Below are 13,012 nucleotides of genomic sequence, written 5' to 3'. Positions count from 1 at the left end.
AGAAAAAGAAAAGAGAAAGAAAGAAAAAGTGTGTTCATACAGCATAGTTCATATTATCTGCTATTCTGAAAATAACTATAACCTACATGTATTAGCCTGTATCCTGTCATTTATATGTTTAAGGCATGGGTCATCAGTTCTGTGGGTCCAGACACATTATACAGTTAACAAATTAATTATTCATACCACTTGTAAATTTGATTTTGATTTTGATTTTTGCCGCAACTCAGGAATGAAAAAGATGAATTAAGGACTTGGTTGAATACCTTCTAATAGATGTAAGCTTTAATTTGTCACATTTTCAAGAAACATAAATCAGGCCAAATCAATTTTTAACACAATTAGAAGAAATTACAAAACTTGGTATGGGTATGAATAATTTAGTTGTTAAATGTAGGTGCTACTGAGCTCTTGCCATTCTAGTGGAATGATGTATAATGCTAGTATTACTTGGAAGGTTCTTCTGGACCATCTTAGCTCATCCAAACATTTCTATCTTTCTCAACCTACTGTACTGTACACCGTTTTAAAATAAAACCCTGTTCTGATAAACAGGAAGGCAGTCATGATTTCAAATAGAAGCAGTAAATGTGTTGGGCAGTATAATATGAAATTGACAAAATAAGAGCAAATAAATGCAAGCACCATAATCCAGCAGTGGTCATTAAACTTATTACTGTAACAATGATTGAAATCTACTGATGAAATAAGCCTGCATTGTAAGACATACATGTACATACCCCAGGGGGTCACTCTCATACACAAATGCTACCCACCTGTGTCCATCAACATCTGAAATGGACCCTAATGGCGTATCACATTTTTTCTAAAATGACCCCTTTTTTAAGAAAGCGTCAAAACCTGTGAACCTGAAAAAGTACCCTTTATTTGTTTTTTGTGCGATCAGTGCTTGAAAAACGACCCCTTTTTAAGGAAAACGTTGACAACGCCGCCCTATAGCTGAAAATGACACCCTTTCGTCACTTTTTCTGGACACGGGTGCTTAGCAAGTCATGTTGGGAGTGACCCCCCTGGGGAACATACAGGTTGCAGTTGTGTTATGATTGCTAGAATATGTATTTTTAATAAAAACAGAAAATGAAGTTCCCCTCTGTGGTAAGCTACTTTGTTCAGACCACAGACCTATGCAATTTATTTTCATGTAAGCAAGACTCCCAATTCTCATTACCCCATTCAATTGGTAATTTCTGTACTTCCGGTGTAATGGCTTGTTGTATCTTGGCTTGCATACCATCTACTACAAAAGGGAACTATGTTGTAACTCAGAACAAACTTTTGCAAAAGTAATACAAAATTAATCTAGAAGATAAGTACAATGAATAAAATCCTGCTTTCAACACACACATTTTCCATTCTCCTCATCATTACTGGAATACATAATTACGCCATACTCTTGATGTCTTTTAAAAATAAAGCTCACTTCTTTTTCTCATTACCATACTGCACTGCTATGGAGAGCTTCCATTAATCTTCTTGTAATTTTAAATAAATTTTCTTATATATATGTCATTTGATTCATTGAAATTCTAGATTCATTAGAATTGTAAATTGTAATAGGTGCAGAAGCATATCTACAAGTCTTTAAATAGGGAAATGATTTGAATAAATATAGACATCTGGTGCTAGATGAGTGCTACCTGTTGGAAGGTTGCTTCTTTCTCTTGAAGCTGCTCCGATGATGAGGCCTGGCTTGGACGTTCCCGGTCAAGCTGGTAGAGGTCAGCATGGTCTGATGGTCAGAGCAGTGCCGTAGCCGCTGGGTTGGCACTGCAAAGAGCTGAGCACTGTGAGATGATGAGAGCTGCTCTACGTCTGATGCAGAGTGTGAGGAGCAGAGAGATGACATGGAGTTTGAGAGGTTACCTATCACCGAGGGTGTGGTTAGAGAGAAGAACTCAAGGGTTGGTACAGACAGCCAATCACTGTCATCTCCTGTACGACACTGCTCAGCCATGGCCTGTAACAGCTTCACAAAGTGATCCGATGTACCTCGGATCTCAGATTTCTGGAAATATAAAAGTGGGAATTAAAGAGAAAAGTTGAAATCAGGTGCCAAGAAACACTGCAAGAGGAAATCATTAATCACTTATTTAAATAATTGCAAACAATGAAGATAATTACAATAATTGTGTCTTCTATAGCACCGGTATAGCTGAGCTAAAAATACAGTCCAATTCAAATAAATCAGTCGTAAAAGATGTACTACTAGTACTACTAGTACTTCCTGCCGTCGAAAGTTTTAAAGAAAAATGCCACTCCGTGTGACATCAAAACTTGGTCGATGGGATTAAAATGTGTTGTGGATACCTTATATGGTGATAATAATTTATAGTTTCTTCTATGTAGCTTAATGTATGCATGTTACTCACCTGTGGAAACTGACTGCTGAAGCGCCACAAGCCTCCAAAGCCAATGCCTGTGAAAAAAGGGAAAAAAAGGAAAAACTTGTAAAACTTGAAACATGTATTAGTTAAACGAAAGAACTTTAAACTACTGACCTCATACAAACAACTTTAACAAAAATCATCTGTTCAGAAGTTTTGAAAAAAGTATGTATAATAAAAATGATTATTTCCTAGCACCACTCCGTCATTTCCTTATCCATTCCCCCTCGGCTCTGTGACATCACAGCCCATTCCATCCTTTTTCTAGAGCCTACCCCATCCCACAATCCAATTACTAAACCCCTTCTGGACCCCAATGCTCCCCCTTCACAGTATCAGACCCCTTTACATTCTCCCATTCATCAACCCTCATCCAACTGCATTACACTCTTCTTACAAACATCATGCAGCATACCTTAAAGATTACCAAGCTGTTCCTGGCCAATGCCATGACCCCATGTACTCTGGAAAATACAAACCTTCATCTTTCCTGATCAAATTCTCTACATCACCCTTTTTCCTATCTATCCCATACCCACTCAATCGTTATATCTTGTCTATCACAGAAACCTCTAACATCGGAGTGTACCTTGTAGATTTGTAGGTTGTTGTTGGCCTTCTTCACTAGCTAATACGTATTGGATGATACATCCCTTACATCCACACAGACCCTCTTATATACCCTACCCCTTCCCCCGCCCATCAAAGAATTCTTTGTACTGTGTTAAGAGGTTTACCTTGTAGATTTGTAGGTTGTTGTTGGCCTTCTTCACTAGCTAATACGTATTGGATGATACATCCCTTACATCCACACAGACCCTCTTATATACCCTACCCCTTCCCCTGCCCATCAAAGAATTCTTTGTACTGTGTTAAGAGGTTTACCTTGTAGATTTGTAGGTTGTTGTTGGCCTTCTTCGCTAGCCAATGTGTTCTGTATTATACTCTGTACGGCTGCTAGCATTGCTTGGTTGTCACATGTCCTCAACACATGGCTGATCTTGGAGTCTAGAAGCGAATACCTAAAAATACATATTGAAATCATGTATTAAATAATCTGCTTAGTTCCAATATGGTGTTAACTCTATGTAGAATGCTAATAAATCACTTCCTTATGATTCTCAACATATGAGAGTCATAAGGAAGGTTCCAAATGTAAATCTGACAAACTAACGTATAAGTAATGCAAAATTGTATCTTATGTTGCCTAACAGGATGCATACAGTTTTCACCTCAGACTGAGCTACTTAGCAACCAAACATCTGCCTCATTGAAGATACAAGAACACATTCTGGTTTACAACAAACTAATGACATTATCTACTTCTCTTTCCACAATGTACTTACAAGCAGCTTGTCACATGGTGTTGGATTCTGTTTGCTATTCATTGCTTCTTGACCATGTAAAACTAACTTCTTCATTTAAGGGAGCTCTTTCCAGAATTCAATACAAAAAGTGGTTACTTAGATTGAATTCTTAACATCTAGTTTTAGTTGCTTTTTTAAAGCTTTCCTAAGCAGAATCACTCTCAAATCAAGTAAACTTTTGTCACTGCTTCAATTAATATACAGAAATCTTAGCTTGTGAATGATGAAGTAAATGAGCAATCTACATATTTATATCAGCCAGGATTGACATGGGCATAATTTTTTTTAATGTTTACAACTTACTAATATGAATAGCCTGTTAAAGGTATACTAAAATGCTAATAACCTAGTTATACCAACTAGACCAACACCAGAACCATGGTAGACCAAACAAAGAATTACATTACTCTGATTGGCCATTATATTGTCAGTTATTTGTGTCTTTGCAGTGAGTCTGGTGGTATGACTGGGGTATAGATATAGGTAAGCAGCACATCTTCTTTATACTTACACAGTAGGAAACACTTGTGGGAAGACTTGGCTTGCTTCAGCTAAGTATTCATAGAGGATGCCCACACCTCCTCCATTCATGTTACGTACAAGGGTCGCCTATCAGGGGTAAGAAAGTAATCAGTATGGTGATTAAACAAACTTGAAACAAATAATGTCTGAAATAATAAGAAATAAAAACAAGATTTCATTCAGTTCAGGTTCAGTTCAGTTTATTAATATCATCATTTCGCAGCCTTGGCTGAATTGCATGATAATTTAAATTAAAAACATCATATTTCTTTCACAAATGTTTCAAATAATATCAATTAAAATACAATATAATTATCAAAGACAATAAAAAAGATTGGCCCCATTCTTTGTTTTTAGAATGGAATCGGTATAAAGAATGCGCTGGTATGTATTATGGTTCACATAAATGTAGGCTTGCAAATTGAACTATCCATGTTTAACCCATTAGCAACTAGAGATTTTGGAAAAAAATGGCCTATTACTCACTGGAAGATGTTGCAGTATTGCTCTCATTTTGACATTACTCTAGCAATATGAAACATGCACTATATTTCTATGCAGAATCCTACTGTAGACATTGTAAGGATTACGCCCGTATAACATTATTACTGTAGACCCCATAGAAGGATACTATACCGCGTTGAAAATGGAGGGGCGGTTTTGAGTGATTAAGTTGCTAAAGAGTTAACACAATAAATGTTTTTTTTTGAGATACAAGTAAAGCAAATATTATGTGCTATGACTTATGTAATTACTAAATACATGTACTTACCAGAACAGTAAGAAGCAGAGCTTGTACACCTGACTCTGTGAGTACCTCATCATTGAGAAGCACATTCTCTGATGGAGTGGAGACCTTCCTCTCCTTCCTAGGTTGAGGGATGGTCATCCCTGTCCCACTGGTCCTCCTCTCATGCCTCGTTCTCCTCTCACCTACCCCTCCCTCACCACTACCCCCTGACGACGCCCCACTGACCACCACCTCAGGACTGCGCACCCCTCTCCCAGTGCTGTGCGGCGGCAGATCCAAGCTCTTGTATTGCTTCAACGGCGACTTGTCTATCGTCACGGTCCCTTGCTGCTGCCTCAGCGCTGAATCCAGGCTCCGCTGCGTCTTCACGGCGGCATTCGTGATCCCTGGGGTCTTGTGTGGGGATCGTAGCTTCTTGGAGGGCGACCTCTGTTGTTGAGTTGGATGATAGACGTACTGGACTTGGACGAAGACGGAGTTGTCCAGCTCTAGAGCCTCTGGGGATAGGTTAGGGTAGTTACGACGCATGCTGCAGCGGCTTCTCACCTCCTCAGATACAGGTAAGAGGGCTGCTAGGTATGCCACTGATTCCATGTTCACATCAAACTTGTCACTAGGGGAGGAATCAATATTACATCAAATAGAAAGACCAATTACAAGTGAGCAAACCTATGCTGGAAAATGAAAATCTATTTAAATAGTTTTATATTGTTTTCATGATAGTTTGATGGCAATATCATGCAGGCCATCTTATGTTCATTTGCTAGGAACTGAATATAAATTAATTATATCTCAAAAACCCTAAAAATCATACCATTACCTAACAGAAAGGCAAAAGGTAAATTCCAATGCCACTCTCGAACAACAAATCTATTTATTTAACTTTATGGACATTAGGGCCTCGTCTTATAAAGAATTGATATACATCGCAACTTATTTGTGATTGATATCAATGGCAACTACGCACATGAGAGATAGGAGATTGCAAACTTGCGATTTTTTTTGATCAATCTCAACTCTTTATAAGACGGGGCCCAGGTGCTCTTGCTAGCACAGTAGAATATATTTGCATCGTTTCTGTGCTTTATATATGTATATTATTATTATCATTATTGTCTGCAAGGTCACACAGATAAGTCAAAACTAAAAGAACAAAAACGATATTAGGTTCTTACCAATTTCTGTGCTTGCAAACGATGTCTAGCATCAGGTTGAGGATGCGTATTGTCCTTGAAACTGTAGCGCTGGTAGGATGCCTGAAACCTAGAGCACAATGTGAAATGAGAAACACAGTAGAAATAATATTCATTATAAAATCAAGATCTATCAAGATATATGCATTACATAAATTATCAAAGATTCCAAGATCTATGCATTACATAAATTACCCAAAATTCCAAGATCTATGCATTACATAAATTACCCAAAATTCCAAGATCTATGCATTACATAAATTATCATAATGTCCAAGATCTATGCATGACATAAATTATCCAAAGCACCTGTAATTGTAGCATATATGTGTTAATTGTTTTCAAGAAAGAGTGATGCAGTTGCCGTGAAAAAAGTCAATTTGGAGAACAATGTATCATTCTTCTGTGATTTAACATAATCCCATGGTAAATTTAATGCCAATTTCAGGCCCATTCATGGCAAGTTTTTCAAAGCAATCAACAGATGTGAGCTTCAATGGCTATCAAAGAAATACTTGACACATACAAGCACATGTGTCAAGTATTAGATTGAGAATGTTCCTTATATACACAAATAGGGGATAAACTGACATTGCTTACCTTTGAGTAGGTGCCCCACTAGAGCAAAGTTGAAGTTATACTTGAAGCTAAGACCAACTGCTAGATCCATCTGCTTGAACTGGAAATCAAGAGGTTCTCTAACAGCCATCAGTACGACCTCAGGACTCTGTTTACAGACATAAATATGTCAATTAAGTCATCATTTGTTAACCATTGAAAACTATCAACATTTCTTTACACCTGACTTTATCCTGACAGTTACAATTAGGTTAAGTGAGAAAACAAGGAATGATACAACTGTATATAGAAGCTAATAAAGAAATAGGTTATAAGTTTCTAATACCAACAACTTATCATTATTATTATTATTAAGTATTTCACGTCACCTGAGCCTGGGAAGCGAAAAAGTGAACTGAATCACTGTAACCCTCTGGTCTCTCCTCCCAGTATAACTAATTGCTACTAGACTAAATAATGTAAGACAGACCTCCTTCAAACTCTTTTAAAGAATGGGAATATAAAATGACTGTAACAATTTTGTCACGATTCAATCTTACTATTATTCATGTTCTTTGTGTTTTCATCTCTGCTTGACATTGAAGGTCGAAAGCTCTTATTTCACATACTATTCGACAAGTAAAAATATTACCTTACATGCAAGAAATAAAAAGATTAATATCCTAGTTAGCCTTCTACTTGAAAGAGAACTTACCGTGTCTTCAAAGAGTCCTTGTTCATCTAGACAGTGTAGATTCTGTTCAAGCATGGCCATACCAGCTGCATACAGAGCTGCTTCCTCTAACTGAAGGACAGCTATGGATACCCAGAACAACAGCTTGTGCATTGGAGAATCCTAAATGAAACATATCAAATAATGATACATTAAAGCAAAACTTTGTAATTTGTTATATTAAAGGGATCCGGTGACTTTGTCTCAGATTCTGAAACAAAATCCTAGATTTAGCTCATGCTGCAATGATAATTATAAACCTTTAGGTCAGTCAAGAACCCCATGACTTTTACAAGCCGATCGCTTGTCTGATTATCAAGATATTTATGATTGGAATTACAAATTTTGAAAACCGTTTACCAAACGGATTTCATAACACTACAGTCTACTGGGGATACGAGTATGGTAAAACTGGTCACTCAAAGATTTTTACTTTTTTGAGGCACTTCTTGATCATTTTGAAGCGCAATTTTTTTTTTGCTTTAATGTTACACCATATCACAGACACTGATAACACGTAGGGCTGTGCATCTCAGATTTCACATTGTTAAGCGAGCCTTTAAGTGCCCAGTTTGATCAAAAGTACACAATCTGAATACTTGTGTTACTAAAAGCAATAGAAAAGCAACAGAAATGATTGTAATCTTCAGGGTTATATAAGAGAGTCACTGCCATTATATGTTTCACAATAACCTGTATCAAGATGATAAAATAAATAAAATTTACCAATGGACCATTGGTTGGAGTTCAGTACTTTTTGTAAAAAACCCATCATGAATCAGACCGGACCTATTTTAATTTAGGTAATCTCTTTCTCCACTCCTTTTGCTTATGAAGGCACTGTACATGTTAATCATGACATTTGTTGAGGGGTCTTTTTCGAAAGCAGTTTTAATATAATATTGTGTGAATAAGGCTTTATTCAAAGGTTATGTATAGTTTAGGAAAGCCCTCAATAACTTTTCATCAGATTTCTTTGATTTAGGATGATAAAAAGGAAGATACTGGCAATATTAAGCAGCTGTGAGGGTTGTTCCTTCTCAAGTGAACTATTTAACAGATGAGCAGTAGAAAATAAATCAGAAACCATCCTGGGATGTAAATTCTACCAATGGCAACCTGCTCTACACAATGTGTAAATAAAGGACTGTGTATACGCTATTCTACACCTACGCTGTCTCCAAGCGAAAAGCTTAAAACGGTACAGAAGCTTTTAAGATTAGTAAATTAATTGTACCTTCTCTAGCAAAGGTTGTAACCTGGTCATAGCAATGACGATAGACTCGATGTAGAGCAGCGAGCTATTCTGCTGAATACCAGTCCCATAACAATCCTTCTGATTGATAGCATTATGTACAGCATGAGCTAGGAAGAGGAGGAGACTACGCATCTCTTTAGGTGATGTTGACTTGTTGATACAACCAAAGACTACCATGGCTCGGGGCTGCAGAGCTGGGTTATTCTGGAATGCAAACCTGGTAGGATGGAGAAACATACAAGAGTTTCAAATAATTGGTAGAGTTGATTAATTCCTTAATGCGCCATGGCAAACGGAGAAGCTCTTTTTGCAAAGCTTCTGCTGAACTTTGGAACAGACTACCTTTAAATGTCAAAAACTGTCAAACTGTTAACCTATTCAAAACTAGTCTCAACTCTGTTCACTTTGATGTGTATTCCATGTGTTGTAATTTGTAGGTTTATTTGCACTTTTTTTGTTTTGTTTAATATGTAATTGTTTATCAGTCTATATTGTTTGTTATAGCGCTTAGAGACTTCGGTGGTAAGCGCTTTATAAGCAACGTTTTTATTATTATTAAGTTTGCTCCTATGGAATTAATCTAATGCCAAATAGCAGCAATGAAATAATGCATTGCATATCAAAAGTATTCTGTCCAAAGTTAATTAATGACAACTGATCGAAGACTGGTAGGCACAGAAGGGTTTAATTTTACTTTCTGAATATAAATCAATTTATACCTAGTTCAGGAGACATGTTCTACTCATCAATATAGGCTTACAAAATGATACCGTTATTGTGAATGGTATATTTTGTTTACATTGCACATTGAAAGATGAATATGTAATATAAATCATAATCACACTTACTTTCTGGTGAGTTCTGTCCATTCTTTGAGCCACTCACATGTTGGGATGTCCTTCGTACAAGACTGCACAAACAAAGGAAAAGAATTTCAAATTCATTACTGGGTATATCAAAGAATCATGATGATATATATAAAAGTGCATCTAGTAGTACATAAGTAATGGCTTCCACACTGCTGAGAATTCATGCTCTCTGTCGGCTATCAAGTGTTTTTTTCCCTTGTTTCTCTTCGCTTTTTACACCCTATCTCCTCCTGTCCTCAACAACTCCTTCCTACTGTACCACCTCTCTCCCTCTCTCCTCCCCTTTCTGCCCCCCCCCCCACTCTCTCCTCCCTTGTACCCCTCCTTCTAACTCATCTTCATGATCTCTAGCAGAGCATCAGTGATGGCTTCCAAGCTACTCAGAGGCATGATCTCTGTATGCTGTCCTGGCGGTCTTTCCCTGTAGCTCGACCTGAAGGCTGCTACCTCTCTCCTCCTCCCCATGCCTCCCCCTCCCCTTCTCTCGCCCTCTACCTCCCCTCTCCATTACCCCCCTCTTCTAACTCACCTCCATGATCTCTAGCAGAGCATCAGTGATGGCTTCCAAGCTACTCAGAGGCATGATCTCTGTCTGTTGTCCTGAAGGTCTTTCCTGTAGCTCGACCTAAAGCCTGCTACCTCTCTCCCTCACGCCCTCCCCTCCCCTCCCCCTCTCTCCTCCCTTCTCCCCTTCTTCTAACTCACCTCCATGATCTCTAGCAGAGCATCAGTGATGGCTTCCAAGCTACTCAGAGGCATGATCTCAGTCTGTTGTCCCGAAGGTCTTTCCCTGTAGCTCGACCTGAAGGCTGCTACAGTAGCTGATTTGACCTTGCTGATACCAAACATCTTCTTGAAGCGTGTCAGAGAGAACTCAGTGAGAGCAAGATGGAGAACCTTCTGTGTCTCCTCTGCAAGAAAAGGTTTATGAAACTAATTACAAATATTGTTTCAAGTCTTTAACCCTGATGGGTTACAAGTAAGAAGCATGTACAGACTTTGATCTTGCAGCTTAACATGAGATTCTATCAGGGTTCTAACACTGTATGTAAGTACAAGCATGTACGATATAACAGATTGAATATCAAATGAAGTCCTAGGTAAGGGAAATCCCCATTAAAACAAAGTGTAATGCAATCAAAGATACACTTGTTCATGCAAGCCATATTCATACAGGGAGGAGGGAATAGACTTTCAGCCTTGTCATGGTTCAGACACCAAGGCCCTTGCATGCATGAAAATAGAGCTTTTAAACTTTAGAGTGGACAATATTTTGCAAATTTTGTGATAACAAAGCACATCCTGTGTGCACTAAGCCTTACTACTTAGAATTGTTTTGATTACGGTACTAAACATGAACAATAAATGCTAATACTCTAAGACATTGCTATAATATGTTGCATCTGGAATATCAGTTTTCATACTACACATTTGAGTCTTACAACACATTATTTGTTAAATATTAAACAAGGTACATGTTCGATTTTGATTACTGGTATTACGTACCACTGAACTTGAGTTGTGAGCATGTACAGAGAGAGTGTATGATGTTAATAACTAGCCCATGGATGGAGGCTCTCAGGGCTAGTGGTCCCGTTGACACCAGCATTGTGATGATATGGAACAGAGCTGGCAGGTTGTTGGCAACTGAAAAAAAGAAGAGATTTATATAATTCATTTTAACCTAGATTTGAATGAGGGCAATTCAAACATTATGCAAAGATAAACTGTAATTGCTTACTCAAATACAGAAATGCACTGCACACAAAATAATTGAAAGCTTTTGTTAATTTGCTTGTTTAACTCCAGTCTTTGTTTTGGTGTGGTTGTTTTGGTTTGCCAGGGTTGTTGCTTTCTGAATGTCTCTTAATAGATGTGTTTTGGTCAAGTGGTCAACTCTATGGCCTGCCAGGGTTATATCACTATATACGTCTTGTGACTTTAAAGGCCTATTTAGGGATGTAAATAATCTTACCTGATTGATACACATCTGTAAAAACCCAAGTGCACAAACACCCTTATCCACTTTCATAAGTATCAAAACTGAAACACATTTGAACATGATTAAATCTTTTCAAATTCTTCATAAAATATAAGAGAGAAAGAATGGTTGAATATCTCACCATCCAAGCAGTTGTCGAAGGAAAGCATGAGAAGGTAACGAGTCAAGATGGCGATATCATCCCACATCAGATGCTTCTCAAGGGTTGCCGTGGGTGACAAGGATGTCTTCTCTAGGATCTGAGTAATATAAGGTTAAGCATCAAGGACATAAGTTATAAGTTCAGGAGTGCAAGGACACATAATCTTTATATTGACAATGTATATCCAAGGAAGTCTTGATGAATCAAAAATTGAAGAAAAAAAATACATAAGCAAGAACAAAGCTTCAAAACATCTAGATAGTTTTGGTATCAATCAAACTACAACAACTATTGCGATATGTTCTTACATTGCATAGCCTCTCAATGACCTTGGCCGATACTAGTTTGACGTTGGCTGATGCTAGCGCCACCGCTGTGTCAGCCATCACCTCTGCTCTGGGTAGACCTCCACCAGATACACTCGTCTGAAACACAAACAAACAACAAAGCATAAAATAAATAACAATTCAATGGGATTTTGAAAATACAAAGAAAATTGGATTCATCTTTGATAAACAATATATCAAAACAGGATACTTCTTTACAATTGCAGTGTATCATGAACATATGTTTTCTGATAGCATAGCAAAATTTTTAATTACTTGCTCATTCTTCCTCATTTGTGATAGATTGAAAGAGTAACCATTGATTTTGATCAAATGTAACCCCTATTAAAAGAGACCAGCTAGTCACTTACCTACAAATGTAAACTCCAGTCAAAATAACGCTGACAACAGATCAAACTCAAAATCGCATTACCACTAGTAGCCCAAAATCGGCTGGTATGGAGTCTGTTTGACTATGGTAAATGTCAAACTGCTTTCTTAGCAGTCAGGTACATATAAAAAAACTGTTAACCAACTGTTGTGGTGTGGTGTGCGCCTGTAATCCGGCTAAAAATGGAAGTTACAAACTGATTCAGCCGAGGATGCAGGTTTAAATCTGAGTCACGTCTTTCGGATGGTGACGTTAAAGGTTGGTCCCCAGACGTAAATAATCATATCTGATTGATACACGTCTGTAAAAACCCAATTACACACACACACACACACTGTGTATATCAGGGGTGATAGTGAGCACTAAAAAAAAAATAGGTTTTTTGTTTTCCCCTCAACCACGCCCCCCTTGAGTAAAAAAAAAAAAAAGGCGATTCGCGAGGAAAAAACGGCATCTAACAACATTCCCCCCTTTCGAGTAAGAAAATTGGGAGAA

The 13,012-nt window shown here is 37.7% G+C and overlaps 1 protein-coding gene across 5 annotated transcripts in view; it reads right to left on the bottom strand.

Moving 5' to 3' along the window:
* Window positions 1-732: 732 nt before the first annotated feature.
* Window positions 733-13,012, bottom strand: part of LOC756734 (neurofibromin) — a 70,357-nt gene continuing 58,077 nt past the window's right edge. For all 5 annotated transcript variants that reach the window (XM_030992470.1, XM_030992471.1, XM_030992472.1 and 2 more), the window contains 14 exons: window positions 12,109-12,225; window positions 11,780-11,897; window positions 11,163-11,303; window positions 10,362-10,567; window positions 9,636-9,697; window positions 8,767-9,004; window positions 7,512-7,652; window positions 6,839-6,965; window positions 6,221-6,308; window positions 5,067-5,658; window positions 4,284-4,381; window positions 3,291-3,427; window positions 2,391-2,437; window positions 733-2,026 (listed from right to left, as the gene is read on the bottom strand). In XM_030992470.1, the coding sequence (XP_030848330.1) occupies window positions 1,655-2,026; window positions 2,391-2,437; window positions 3,291-3,427; window positions 4,284-4,381; window positions 5,067-5,658; window positions 6,221-6,308; window positions 6,839-6,965; window positions 7,512-7,652; window positions 8,767-9,004; window positions 9,636-9,697; window positions 10,362-10,567; window positions 11,163-11,303; window positions 11,780-11,897; window positions 12,109-12,225 (2,484 nt within the window). In that variant the 3' untranslated portion in view covers window positions 733-1,654. The remainder of the gene's footprint in view (window positions 2,027-2,390; window positions 2,438-3,290; window positions 3,428-4,283; window positions 4,382-5,066; window positions 5,659-6,220; window positions 6,309-6,838; window positions 6,966-7,511; window positions 7,653-8,766; window positions 9,005-9,635; window positions 9,698-10,361; window positions 10,568-11,162; window positions 11,304-11,779; window positions 11,898-12,108; window positions 12,226-13,012) is intronic.

Source organism: Strongylocentrotus purpuratus, unplaced genomic scaffold (assembly GCF_000002235.5).
Source record: "Strongylocentrotus purpuratus isolate Spur 01 unplaced genomic scaffold, Spur_5.0 spur5_scaffold_2, whole genome shotgun sequence".
Lineage (NCBI taxonomy): Eukaryota > Metazoa > Echinodermata > Echinoidea > Camarodonta > Strongylocentrotidae > Strongylocentrotus > Strongylocentrotus purpuratus.
Note: the sequence above shows the minus strand (reverse complement) of the source record. Positions and strands in the feature narration are given on the sequence as shown.